The sequence below is a fragment of the Anopheles stephensi genome, chromosome 3 (assembly GCF_013141755.1).
Source record: "Anopheles stephensi strain Indian chromosome 3, UCI_ANSTEP_V1.0, whole genome shotgun sequence".
Lineage (NCBI taxonomy): Eukaryota > Metazoa > Arthropoda > Insecta > Diptera > Culicidae > Anopheles > Anopheles stephensi.
The window spans coordinates 55,143,686-55,156,762 of NC_050203.1; the positions used below are offsets into that span (position 1 = coordinate 55,143,686).

A 13,077-nucleotide genomic window follows, 5' to 3' on the forward strand; every position below is an offset into this window, starting at 1 on the left:
GCACACACAGCTCTATGTATACCACCTTTCGCCCATTTCATGCTGCTTCAATGCGCTGTCTGCGTTTTGTGTGTGTGTGTGTGTGTGTATTTTTTGTTTCATCGGTTGAATTGTTGGGAAAATGGGGTTGGGGAGGCGATCGAATATTGCCCTCACACATTCCAAAAATTCGCTAATCCATTTTCCGTTTGCGTTGAGTTTGTTTCAACCAGCACACGACGAACAGGATCGGATGTAAATATGTTTTTGAACGTCCGCGCTTCTGGCAGGTTGGTTGCATTATTCTGTCTCTCTCGCTTCCGCTGCTGCCATGCTGCGCCACACACACGCTCTTTCTTTCCAGTTTGCTGCTTGGATCGATGAAATCTTTCCAGAATTGCAGCAACCCTTTACATGTGTCGTCTTTGTCGTGTGTGTGTGTCGTATCTCGGTCGATGTGTAACGGTGCACCAAGGGTTATTGATTAACCGTTCGCTGGCAGATTCCGATTCCGAGAGTAGGCCACAAGCTCGGTGCTATTCTGTCACACATGTCTTCGGGCTGCTGCTGTGTGCTGCAGGACAAACTTAAATTGATCAAATGGACAACCTTGATGGTTTAGCAGCATCTGCTTCTGAATCACTTTAGCGTAGTTTAACACAATATCCATTGTTGCTTCGGTGGTTTCCAGGGGCAGCATTATCTTAATTTTCATCTTCCTCTGCCGGGTCTTCAAAACTGTTGCATAAAATAACCTTCATGCGCCTAACAGCTGACAATTACCGACAACCGAGTTGGGCGACAATTAGCGGGGGGGGGGGGGGAGGTCCCTCTCACTTCATGTTTTCTGTGTCGCCCTTTTTGTCAGAAATCACTAGAAGAAATGTATTCCACCGCTCCCACACAGCGCTGCTGGTTGCTTTTCGCACATGAAACGTACACACAAAATTCACCAATGCACAAACACACACGCGCGACGATGACGAACGATCACACCAATTACCACGGCAACACGGTGTATCCCTCTCTGCTCTGGTGTGCACGGATGCTGACGATGCTGGGTCCGCCGCTGTTGTGCCGCTCTTGCATTTACTACCGATGTGTGTACTACACAACCGTCATCATCATCATCATCATCATCAGTGCTGCGCTACTAATACATATCCGCTTACTCTCGTCGTACTATGGACCGTGCGGCGAGACGAGGACGTAACCGTACGCCTGCTGTTCGCTGCCATAACCCGGACCCATCGATGGCCCGTGTGGCTGCGAGAGGTGGTGCTAGCGGTAGCCCCAAAGTGGCGGGGGGAGGCGAAAGCGGATCACAATCGGAACGTCGGTTCCGTCGTCGTCATCGCCATTCCCTCACAAAGCAGCCCACGGGAGAACGGGAGCAGCCGTAGCCATCAGCACGGGCCAAAGGGAGATAGACAGACGCACACGAAAAAAAAAAGACTAGCAACAGAGCGAGCACCACACATGCACCATTCACAGCTGACAGAGAGAGATGACCGCTTACGGTATGCGAGATCGGAAGCGGAAAAGCGAAAGAGCGAGCGAGAGAGGGAGATTACGAATCCGAGCTACGTAGGGGCAGCGAAAAAAAAACTTCGAGAGCCGTCCACCATAGCGAATTTTTTTTTCCTTTGCTCTTTACGGGCCACTTTTTTGACAACATTTTTCGACACTTTCCATACACGTTTGCTACCGTACTCGACCGTTTTCACACGGGGCACGCTGTTACGTGCCGTTTAAGCACAATTTTAATTACCTGATACGCAAATATGCAAGGTAAAAAGCAAAGATTTTCAGCCAGGAAAATCGAACGAACTCCGCGGAAGATGGAAAAATACCCAAGTGACGAATTTTGACACCGTTCGCGTTGTGGTCGAACTGTCAACTGTCAACGGGGTTGTCAATATTTTTTTTTACACTTTGATTAAGAATAAAATGTCCTTTCATCTGATGAATAAATTTGAAATCGAAATGATTCTCATTTCGTTCAGATTAAATGCAAATTTCTGTATGTTCATTAATGGAAACTAAATTAAATAAATTTTCAATGAACCTGAGTTATCAGTGCTGTTAGGTGTGTAGAATTGCGCCACGCTGTGGACACTAGCGGAAGCTATTTAGGTGAGCAGTACAGTGGGAAGCCCGTATGAAAACAATTTCCTATTAAAAAAACATGAAAGTAGATAAAAATCGTTCATTATTGCAGTAGGAAGTTGGCGCCCCAGTTGACATGCCTATTTATGTATATTTCTAGAATTACGGTTTGACGTAATTTTGTCTGGCATGTCTATTTCGCCGATAAAAATATAACTTGTATCGTAAAATATCACGAAAAATATTTGTTTCGTAATCTTACGACTTAACCATTTAATGTTCATAGAAACCAACAAAAATTGTCAAAAATTCCAATAAACATTTACAAAACGTCATTATGTTAGCTGTCACCTGCCAGGACCATACCAACCGACCGCTGTGCTACGCTGCTACGCGAATCTGTCTTTTTATTTACAAAGAAAAACTTCCTGCCAGTGGGAAAGTCAGAGCCAAAAGGAAACACGCAAAACTATTCGTCTTGCCCTGCTGCACCAAGCGGTCACAGAAAATCGTACCACGCGAATCGAAAGTCGCGTAATTTACGCGTTGCACCGCCTGCAAGTGATCTGTGGAAGTGTTGCCCTCTCGCGCGGTTCGTGTGTTTTCATTACGGGCAAATCGTGCAAGAGAACGGGTGATTTTAATCAACGCCAACTCAAACCACTTATATGCGTGCGCGTGTGTGTTGCTGCATCTGTGTGTGCGATAAACAAGACACGACGATTTGTTTTGTTTATCAGCTCGCGTTCCCGAAAAAGGCACCGCAATCGTTCCAAGCGCGTTACCCCTTTTGCTGAACACTGCGGATTGCTGTTGCGTCGTAGCAGACGGGCGATTTCCGTATTTTGCGTATTGCTTTCGTCGTCGTCGTCATCAGCTCGCTGCTGGTAGTGGTGGTAGAGTGGTTTGTGGACCGCAGCGTTCCATTGACCCCACGTGCGCACTATCCGCGATTCTCGTATCCTTTCGCGTGGCATTTGCAGCAGCAGCAGGACAGCACCCAGCTTGTGGGACAGTCCCAGACCATCCAGAAGCTCATATCAACAGCAGCACCCGTTGCGTTGATTAGAGCGCGCGTGATACGGTTTTCTGTGCCGCCACATCACGTCACCGTCACCAGCAGCATCGGCCGCACCGTGTTTCGCGTACGCGCTCCTGCTTCCAAACCACCGTCGTCAATGTACAGCAGCAAGGATGAATTGCGAAATACTACCGCAGGACATCCAATCATTATTGGAATACTTCGCCAAGAACATGTACCGCGCGAAGGATTGTGAAAATGTACGTGAACGGGTAATATCGATATGGTGTGGGAATAATCGTGTCGCCCCATGTCTTTCCTCAAGGGCAGTGTGGAGTTGTATGGTAGCGCAAACACCATCGACGAGCTGCAAAATTTTGCAAAAAGAAGGTCATATACACGACGGAGGTGGCCGTGGTGCTGCTAGAGAGCCACAAGAAGAAGCCCCATCACAGTAACCGTCCATAACCTATTCACCCATATTCCGCGTGACGTTGACGTTTATCGCACGCCCAGTCTACTTGATCCCTTGGGGTGGTATTGATGGTGTTCCATGTGCACACAATTTGTTGTTTCTTTTCACCAGCACATGGGAGGGGGGGGGGTGGCGGAGCAGGGCCTTGTGTCGAAGTACATTCCGCGATAAGCGGAACCACAGCCGTACGCGAAGACCTTGCTGGCGCCACCGTCCTTGTGCTATGGTCCGGTTTCCGGTGGGTGTATTGGTGATCCCACGGGAATTAGCAGCAAATCTTGAATAATATCAACATACACACGTGGATGTCATAGTCAAGTGATAATGGGTAGTGGTGGCGGTGGGGTAATGAAGCTGGCAGACACAAGCATTTTGTGAAACGTTGTCAAATTTGTGTGCCCTCGATCAAAGCAGCCACACGCACGCACACCACTGCATTCACAAACCGCCTTCTACACACAGCGAGTGTGTGTGTGTGTGTGTGTGTGTGTGTGTGAGAGGAGTGAGCAATTCGCTAATTTGTAGCAATACACGTGCTGTCCTTTTCTCTCCCTTGCACAGACTCTCCGAAGGGGTGGTGGGAGCACTTTATTTACTACGCGCTTAAGTAATCCAGCGCGGCGGCAACGACGTACGCGTACGGAACGGCGGAGGTTGGACGGAAATCGCGACAGTACGGAAATGATATTCTTGGACTATTCGCAGCTTGACTGTGTGTGTGTGTGTGTATATAGCAAACAAAAGCGAAAACGTAACAGCACACCCAATAGAGGGAGAAAGGCCAGACAACAACAACAACAACACAACTCGTCTTTTGCTCTTTGTTGCGGCACTATCGATGCTTTGTGTGTTTGGACACGTTTCGGATTGTTATTTTTATCCAAAGCACCGCATCACCCAACCACCCAACTTTCCCATGGTTACTCACCCTGTGTGTGTGTATATATCGTCATCCTCACAGGTTGCTCTTTTCCCTGTCCTTTTTCGAGTGGGTAGAGCTTGATTACATTTTATACCGAAGGGCATCCTAGTTGCAGAAGAAGAATGCTCAGAAGGTTGTGATAAGCTCAAGGCAATTTTTGAAGCCGAAGCCGGCTTGTGAGTCCTCAACATTTAAGTGAATGCTATTTTAAAACTAATTCGAACAAACACGTAGAATAAATCTACAACCCTTTTGGATGCTGTTGATAAAAACCTCAAACGATATCGAATAGGAATTCCCCCGGGAGGCAAATCAAAGCACCTGTAGTGTGTATACACCGTTCTGCACCATTTTAGCGTTGTTTGTTTACATCGCAATTGATTCTGGTTCATGCTAAAATTGCAAAGCAAAATAGGAAGAAAATCGTGTTGAAAAAGGGGTTGGGATTGTGTGATTAATATTTGCAAACGGGGGCTATTTTTAGTTCTAAAGGTGTTTTGGTCCTGTGAATGTGTATGTGTGTGAAAAGTTTCCAACAAAGAAAAAGACAACAGCTGACTGATTGTACTTGCATGGGTTTTTTTTTCAAAAACCCAGCACTGAACATAGCACTCATAGCACATTCATGCTATTCATGCTGCTACTTCTAATCAAGTAGCCAATGGTTACGCCAAGTGAGTATTTTTAAAGTGTCAAAGTGCTTAAAATAATAAACCGTTCCGCATTATTTTAAACTTGTGTACACTTCTTTTATGACCTGGAATACACTGGAACACTGACACTGAGAATTTTCAGTTCTTGTACAGGACAAAAATGTATTATAAGGCGATATGTAGAATCAGAGAAGAAGAAGAAGAAGACGTTAACGAGGCACATGCAGACGTAAATTGCATCTTTATTACCATAAAGATTGTGTTGTCAGACACTGTAGATAGCAGAAGGCAATGATAACAAATTTAAGAAATCTCATCCAGTAGACAATGCATAACAAATAGAGTCTGTCCTCCAGAGAATCGAAGTTTAGACATTAAAACAAATTAAGAGGATGGCCACCGAGGTACCGAAAACAAGTCAAACGTTGTTCCCTTTCTATTCAATCCTCCCAACACACGATTGAACCCTATTACTGGAACCAAGAAAACGAGATTTAAGAGCCCTCTGAGCAAAGAGATCACTCCAAGGAACCTCCACTACGAATCCTCGTCCTGAAGATCTGATCTATGAGATCTTGTTGAACCAAGAATCATAGTCCCGCACTAAAGTTAAAATCTTCTCCTAAAGTCTAACTTTAACCTTTTGCCACAAGCATTTAAAACCCTTCATATGGCTCTGTGTCGGTGTAGGGGGAAGATAGAATATAATCCTCGGACCCAATTCTCCATTCAACTTATAGAGCTTCCTTACAAGGTAGAAACATAAGTAATCGACCAACAGTTACTGCCCATAGCACGATAGTGCTCATTAGTAGCTATATTCATCAAATCATGAAACGAATGTGCAAGTTTCTTGTATCATATACCACCGCATTCCCTCACGCTATTTGATAGCCTAATTCCAACTATAAAGGGGCCCAGTTGGTTGGCAGTCCGCACGCGAGCTTACCCAATCTGATGTGTGTTTGTTGTTCGCCTTTTTTCTTCGCCAGGGCAATGACGTTATGCACCGGTGTAACGTACTACTCCAGCAGGACTACAGCGTGATCGAGATCAGCAACACAACCGGTGAACTATCCTCGCACTATCCCAGCACGCTGCTGATACCGGAGTACGAGTACAAAAACCTCTCCGGCAACTCAGGCAACAATACTCAGGCACCACCACCACCAACAACCGGCGGCCCAAACAATGGTTTCGCCAGCATCAACGACTTTCTCACACGGTCGGCCCAGCCACAAGCGCCTCAACAGCAACCGCCACCGCCACCACAAACCCAACCACCGCCATCCGCTCCATCCGCCGGCCCTGGACAGCAAACCATCTACGAAGCGACGTACGATGGTAACAAGCTGCGCGATCTTATTAACAAGGCCCGATTCGCACGGTGCCGGGCACGGTTCCCGCTGCCGGTCATACTGTACAAGGGCAAGTACATCTGTCGCTCGGCCACACTGTCCGGGGGGCCAGAGATTTACGGACGGTCCGGGTTGGATTACCTCTTCTACAGCCTAGACTCAACAGCTACCTCACCGACGTTAGATGGTAAGATGCGGCGCCAGGTGCGGCGATTCTTTTTCAAAGCAAATTTCAAATGAAATGTCCCCCTTTATGTGTTCCCACAAATTTGCAGAGGAAGCGTACGAAGCGCGCGAAACCTCGCTGCCGGAGGATACGTTCGAGGAACCGATCACCAACAGTGACTGGCAGCTGTTCGATCGCGTCCGCAGCCAGGACATTAAGCTGCTCAAAACGCTAAACGTCGGCACGATAGTGGACTTTATGGTGGAGAAGAAGAAGGTCAAGTTCGGCATGAACGTCACGTCCTCGGAGAAGGTGGACAAGGAAAATCGGTACGCCGAGTTCAAGATCATCTCGCTACCGTACCCAGGTTGCGAGTTTTTCCGCGACTACCGTGACAATAACTATTCCGGCGAGGGGCTCGTCTTCGACTGGTCGCAGGCGCACGTCGACGCGAACATTGGCGTGCCGGACGATACGGTGACGGCCCAGCTGCAGATCGACTGGGAAAACTACAAGGACTGGGATCTGGTGAAGATCACGCAGAACTATCTGAAGCTGTTGCTGCGCTACCTGCAGGACAGCAGCTCGGGGCTGCTGATACACTGCATCAGTGGCTGGGACCGTACGCCACTGTTTGTGTCGCTGTTGCGCCTCTCGCTGTGGGCGGACGGGGCCATCCATCAGTCGCTGAGTGCGGCACAGATCCTTTACTTTACGATCGCGTACGATTGGCTGCTGTTCGGGCACAATCTGCCGGATCGCTTGAACAAGGGTGAGGTGATATTTTTCTTCTGCTTCTACGCCTTAAAGTATATCGCCGAGGATGAGTATAGCATTTTGGGACAACGGTAAGCGGCTGGCCATGGGCCAGGTGTGTGTGTGTCGTTGGTTCGCATGATTGATCGGTGTCTCTCGTACGTAGGTACAAGAGCAAGCACAACAGCAGTGGCAGTAGCAGCATAGGCGTGATACGAACGGACAGCGAATCAATGCTCGACGGTATACTGCTCGATGGGGAAAGCAGAGGCTCGAGCGTTTCGCTCAACTCTACGTGCAGCTGCCTGAGCGGACGCAGCTCGTCCCAGCACGACACCCAAACCTGCATCAGTGTCGGTGCGAACGGTGCTACCGTTGGCAGTGGCCAGCCCGGTAGCGGCGGTGGCATTAACGTAACGATCGGCGGTTCCAGCATCCATCATCATGCTACGAGCGGTAGCCGCCCGATTGTGGCCGGTGTTCACAACTCGCACGACGACAGTTTGAATGCGAGCAATGGGTAAGAGAAGCAATGTACCCCCTTTTAGCTACCCAAAACCTAAATAGCATAGCAATCACCATCCTTTTTATCCCTTTTATTCGTTTTCGAAGGATTTTAGCAGGTCGTTAAATTTAAATTTGTGGCATTTTCATGAGAGCGGTTGAGTTTGTCGGAAATAGGCAATTGTTTTGCTTGCTCCTTGCTTATGCTGGCCTCTTTTGCTCGTCTTTCTTCTTCTTGATATCGCAATAAGCTTTTCGATCAAGTGTTTTCATGTGAACTGGACTAATGGCTGAGGGTCAGCATTTCCAAAAATATACATTCGTTAAGCAGTTTGCAGTTAAATGCCACGAATTAATCTCTTTAAAGTTCCAACTATTCCACATTATCTGAAAGTCTAGTGAGCCTCACTATCAGAACAATCCCACCGCAACAGAAACAGGCATAGAAGCGTCTTTAATCTCTAGGAGCTCACATTCCCTCGTTTTGGACGTACTTATGCCTTAGAAAATAGATTGATTTTATCGATCTTCAGTGCAATTGCCCTGCATCCGGTCGAAGCCTGGTCAAAGCGTATAGGTTACAGCATCCTGAATTATATCGGTCATGTAGGTTTGTGAGGTTAAAAAAATCAATTGCTCTCTCCCCTAAGCGAAACTTTAATCTGCATCTTATACTTTATAGGCTTCAAGCTAAATTTTTGCCATCCTCATCCTAAGTTAGTCTATTCCTCTACATGCATACGTTAGTTTCGTACAATCTGGCTCCTTTTGCACGCGTGACGCCACTACACGCACGATTTCTGTCTCATCTAGTACCCTTTTCAATGCTTTTCTTTATTTCTTCTCTTCCTCTCTACCATACCGATTCCTTTCCTTATTGCATTCCTCATGCCTATACCTTATATGATATAAAAAAAAAACCAAACCAAACACACATCACACACACACATGCAAACACATCTCATATTCCAAATCTTTTGCCTCCGGATAGCAATGGCTGGTTAGCGCATAGTCACGATAGTAGTAATAGCAGTATTGGATGCATATCGAACGATAGTACTACTAATCTCAGTAATCATTGCGCTTGGTCACCGCAACCGAAAAGGTTAGTAGTTATGTTTTTTCTCTCTCTCTCTCTCATGTATTCTCTCCTTCTATGTCCGTACCTTTCATATCCTTTCAAAATTCAGCTCCATGCAATGGGATTTCAATGCTACCTATGATTGATATCCCCACTATAGATAGAACTGTTTTTCACAAAACGTTCGTTGAACAGTTCATTCTTCGTCTTTGTTGTAATAATGTTGTGGCATATTGCTTCCTTCTTCGCAGAACTAGTCCCGTCTCGGTGCCGGTAGCGAGTAGATTAAGACAGCGGCAGGAATCCACGTCTTCGCTGTCCGTCGGAAGTTGGCAGATGATTTCCGGCACCGGTAGCCTTCGCAGTACAGACTCGGCTACGGAACTGCACCATGCAGCTGCACCACACAATGCGCATCACCACCATCATCATCATCACCACCACCAGCACCATCAGCAACAACAGCAGAACCCGTTTCACCATGTATATAGTAATCTGTACGGAAGTAATCATGGACCAACTGCCGATACGATGACCGCAACGACGCCCAACGCTAATCAGCACCACCACCATCACGGTCCGGGGCATGGTCCGCCTTCGGCTGCGCCTCACTTGCACCACATGCAGCAATCCCAAGACTCTAGCTGCTGTACGCTGCTGGACGATGAATGTTTCAGCTCGTCTTACAGCCACGACTTTTACGCGATGTAAGTTGAGTGGTTTTGCGTTCCTGTGCTTCCGATCGCTTTTTTCTAATCTTCCCTTCTCCCATTGCAGGCGTCGTGAACGATTGAATCAAGTGCGGACACTATTCTACAACTGCTACTACTCGACAATCGCATTCAAATTCAAATCGGTCCCGGACTCGGCGCTCGGCAGTTTGCTAGGAAACTTTGCGGAAAAGGTCGGCCTTGCCCACCGGACATCGGTTTAGAAGGCACCGTACACCGTGCTCTGCCCGCCTAGAAATTAAATGCTTAGCCGTACAACAGTAGCTAGGACTCTATATAGGACCTTGTGTGTGGTGTGTGTGTAAATGTTGTGTAAAAAAAGCGGGACAGGCTGATTGTCTTCCACACACACACACACACGCACGTGCACGCTGTTGGAATTGATTCGTGTTTAATTTGCAAACCTTCCGTTTTTGTTAAACTTTTATTTTTTCGTTTAGATTTTGTATCCATAAATACCCCCTTCCCCACTTTGTTCGTCAAGCGAAAGCGTGTGTGTAACTCAGGTGAAGTGTTTGCTCTGCACCCTGTTTAAAATCAACCAGCGCAGGTTGATATAATGGCGGGGGGAAAAGTTGTTGTTTTGTTCCCAATAAAGTGCAAAACTGTAACTACATCAAACGTGGAGTTTTTTTAAATTTAAATACAAATTTAAATATTAAACTGCCCATTCGTATTACAATTAAAAATCGAAGAAAGCGGCAACACTGGCAAAATCAGCCAAAACAAAAATCAGTGCTGCCAGCCACTGCATCGCTCGTGCTGTCATTTTACACTTATTCCGTTTGTATTGTGTACACCTATCAGCAAGGCAAAATCGACCCAGGCTGTACATAACGCACACAGACTACCTGTTGGCTATTGGCTAGCGAGCGAGTGCATAAACAACAGCGTCAGCATAAATAAGCAACACACCATATGCACTGGTAAGAACGCGCTGCAGTTGCCTCTGTCTTCTGTAAATTACTATCACGTACCTACGTGTCTTTCCAGGTAGCAGCTCTTAACACCATGTCCAACGTACGCCAGTGTCCGTTCGATCCTCTACACATAATTTCGGCGAAATCGTTCGCCATACATCTGGTCAAGTGCAAGCGTCAGCATCCGGAAATTAAGCTGGTCGAATGCTACTTCGACTCGTCCCATCTTGTGAAGGAGGAAGAGCTGAAGCAACATATGCGAACATGTTCCGGACGAAATCATTTGCTTGAGTACAAAACTACCATCGATCGAACAACTACTGGCTGTGGTGCGGACAGGCTGGATGATCCAGCCGCGAATCTTATTTACAACACCGATGAATCCAACAGGCAGAAAACCGAGACCGGTGGACGGTCGCTTCAGGACGACACCGAGTGTTGGGATGATTTTGCGTACGAGGCGTACGATCCGCTGGCGAGCTGTAAATCCAAGATGCAGAACAGCAAAACGTTCATCTTGCCCAATCCGAACAAGTTTGCTGGACAGATGAAGGCAGCTGCTGCGACTTTGGCCGAAACGCACCAGGTAGACGTTCCGGATGCCGAAGAGGCTAGTTGCGAGGAAGGAAGTTTGGAGGACAATGCTGCCAGCAGTGAACATGCTGAGCGAAAGTATGATCCGCCTGGCCATGAAGTTTCAAGGACTCGACATCGTGATGTGAAGGAAAGTCCGAGTGACTACGACGACGCTGCGTCTAGTTCGAGCAGCAGAAGACACCGCAAAGACAGACATTTTGAAGACCGCTCCAGTTCCAGACGGTATGAGGCTAAGGATGAAACGAGTTACCGACCCGAATCAAAAGGGAGTTCCCATCGTACCAGTGATCGGTCACGATCAGATAGTACAAGTAGTGGCGATCGAAAGAGCCACGTTTACGATGGACATTACGACGGTTACACCTATCGCGGATCGTATGATGCTTCTCGTAGCCGTAGAGATGACCGTGGGGAGAGGTACAAAGTAGAGACGGATAGAGGACGATACGATCGACAAGGGGAATACCATCGCAGTAGCAGTCGATCTTACGATTCCAGCCAACTTAAGTACGAACCCTACCAAAGATCTCATCGTTCGTACGACGACCGGCCCCGCCATTCGCGTGATTATGAATGAATGAAATGTCCATAGTATTAGCGCATTGAGGAAATAACTAAATACGTTAAGTTTCAGTTAAATGAAATATTTCAATTAGACTAAATAGAGATTTTTCTATTATACGATTCATTTATGCTCATTTCTTTTACACGCGAAAGCGATAGATTTTTTTAATTCCTAAATTTATGTGGAAAGCTTTCTTCTTCCTGAACATTTCTTTACATCAAACGGAAAATCGACTCCCCATTCGGAGCCATTGCGAAAAGGCCTTTTGCGAAACGCATCTAAAAAATAATCTCTGTCTATGGCAACACTGCTGTCAAATTTGACACATCCAAGGAAGAAAAAAAATACAATAATAATAAAGCCCTGGTGTTCACAAATCGAGGAAGGTGAGCAATTTTCGTGATAAATCGCATTTTTTATGCATTTTAGAGCACTCTCCGTACATTTAACACAATCTGGAGCTGTTTTGGTGCAATGTGCTTGAAAGAAACCTATGCATTTAGCATTTCATTCGGCAGTAATGTGCATCAATTTCTTCCAGCCTGTCGTAAACGTTACATCACAAATGCTTTATTTTGATGTCTCGCCTCGCAGGACGTAGATTTGTGTCCCGGTAGTGCAGGACCGGTGGTGAAGGTTTACTAACCATTTTAACCTGTTTGTTTCGTCGTTCTCGGAAACCCCGGCACAGGCTAGCAAGATGTCTCTGGGACCGTTCTTCCGCTCGCCATTTACCGATCTGACCGCTTCGATGGTCAATTTCCAGCAGTACCACAAGTGTGGCGAGCTGGAGATGGCGACGATCGACTGCCTGGAAGCGTACGGTACCGTGCGTGGTGCGACTAAGTGTGCCGATCTGCTGTCCGACTTCCAGGAGTGTGCGTTCATGGCGAAACAGATTGCACGGTTCCGGGTATGTACACAAACCGAGTCAGCCTCCGGTATTATGTGTGTTTGGGACTATTGCTCACCATGTTTCCTTGTTTGCAAATCATTGTAGGCCATGCGAATGGAGAGACATCGTCAGGGATGGAACGGGGAACGCAAGGGTGACGAATATTACGCACCACCGCCACGTGTCGATGCCTACTAGAACGGGAATCTGGGAGAATGGCGATGTCGACCGCGCTATAGGGGAATACATAAATTCCTTGTAAATTACTATTGAAATACATTCATCCGTTATCTAGGCGAAAGTGCGTGGTTTAAAGCATTCGTCTGGTTTGCAACGTTGTTTGCT

At 46.9% G+C, this 13,077-nt stretch overlaps 4 protein-coding genes across 11 annotated transcripts in view; 3 read left to right on the forward strand and 1 right to left on the reverse strand.

Moving 5' to 3' along the window:
• Window positions 1-1,861, reverse strand: part of LOC118513406 (neurogenic protein mastermind) — a 28,954-nt gene extending 27,093 nt beyond the window's left edge. For 6 of the 7 annotated variants that reach the window (XM_036059105.1, XM_036059110.1, XM_036059109.1 and 3 more), the window contains exon 1: window positions 1,751-1,861. The gene's annotated coding sequence lies outside the window, so the exon portion shown is untranslated. The remainder of the gene's footprint in view (window positions 1-1,750) is intronic. The other variant, XM_036059106.1, reaches the window with a different exon arrangement.
• Window positions 1,862-2,492: 631 nt separating this feature from the next.
• Window positions 2,493-10,376, forward strand: LOC118513408 (myotubularin-related protein 14). Of its 2 annotated transcripts, XM_036059112.1 has the most exons (7): window positions 2,493-3,369; window positions 6,152-6,704; window positions 6,793-7,531; window positions 7,606-7,959; window positions 8,935-9,048; window positions 9,276-9,731; window positions 9,802-10,376. In XM_036059112.1, the coding sequence occupies exons 1-7, from the start codon at window positions 3,283-3,285 to the stop codon at window positions 9,956-9,958; spliced, it is 2,460 nt and encodes an 819-aa protein (XP_035915005.1). In that variant the 5' UTR covers window positions 2,493-3,282; the 3' UTR covers window positions 9,959-10,376. The 2 variants fall into 2 exon arrangements, with proteins under 2 accessions (XP_035915005.1, XP_035915006.1); XM_036059113.1 differs by lacking the exon at window positions 8,935-9,048.
• A 151-nt stretch (window positions 10,377-10,527) lies between these two features.
• Window positions 10,528-11,960, forward strand: LOC118513409 (serine/threonine-protein kinase fray2-like). Its single transcript, XM_036059115.1, has 2 exons — window positions 10,528-10,681; window positions 10,749-11,960. Exon 2 carries the CDS (start codon window positions 10,767-10,769, stop codon window positions 11,847-11,849), a length of 1,083 nt encoding a protein of 360 aa, XP_035915008.1. The 5' UTR covers window positions 10,528-10,681; window positions 10,749-10,766; the 3' UTR covers window positions 11,850-11,960.
• Window positions 11,961-12,111: 151 nt separating this feature from the next.
• Window positions 12,112-13,050, forward strand: LOC118513410. Its single transcript, XM_036059116.1, has 3 exons — window positions 12,112-12,223; window positions 12,529-12,750; window positions 12,838-13,050. Exons 2-3 carry the CDS (start codon window positions 12,538-12,540, stop codon window positions 12,928-12,930), a joined length of 306 nt encoding a protein of 101 aa, XP_035915009.1. The 5' UTR covers window positions 12,112-12,223; window positions 12,529-12,537; the 3' UTR covers window positions 12,931-13,050.
• The last annotated feature ends 27 nt before the right edge of the window (window positions 13,051-13,077 follow it).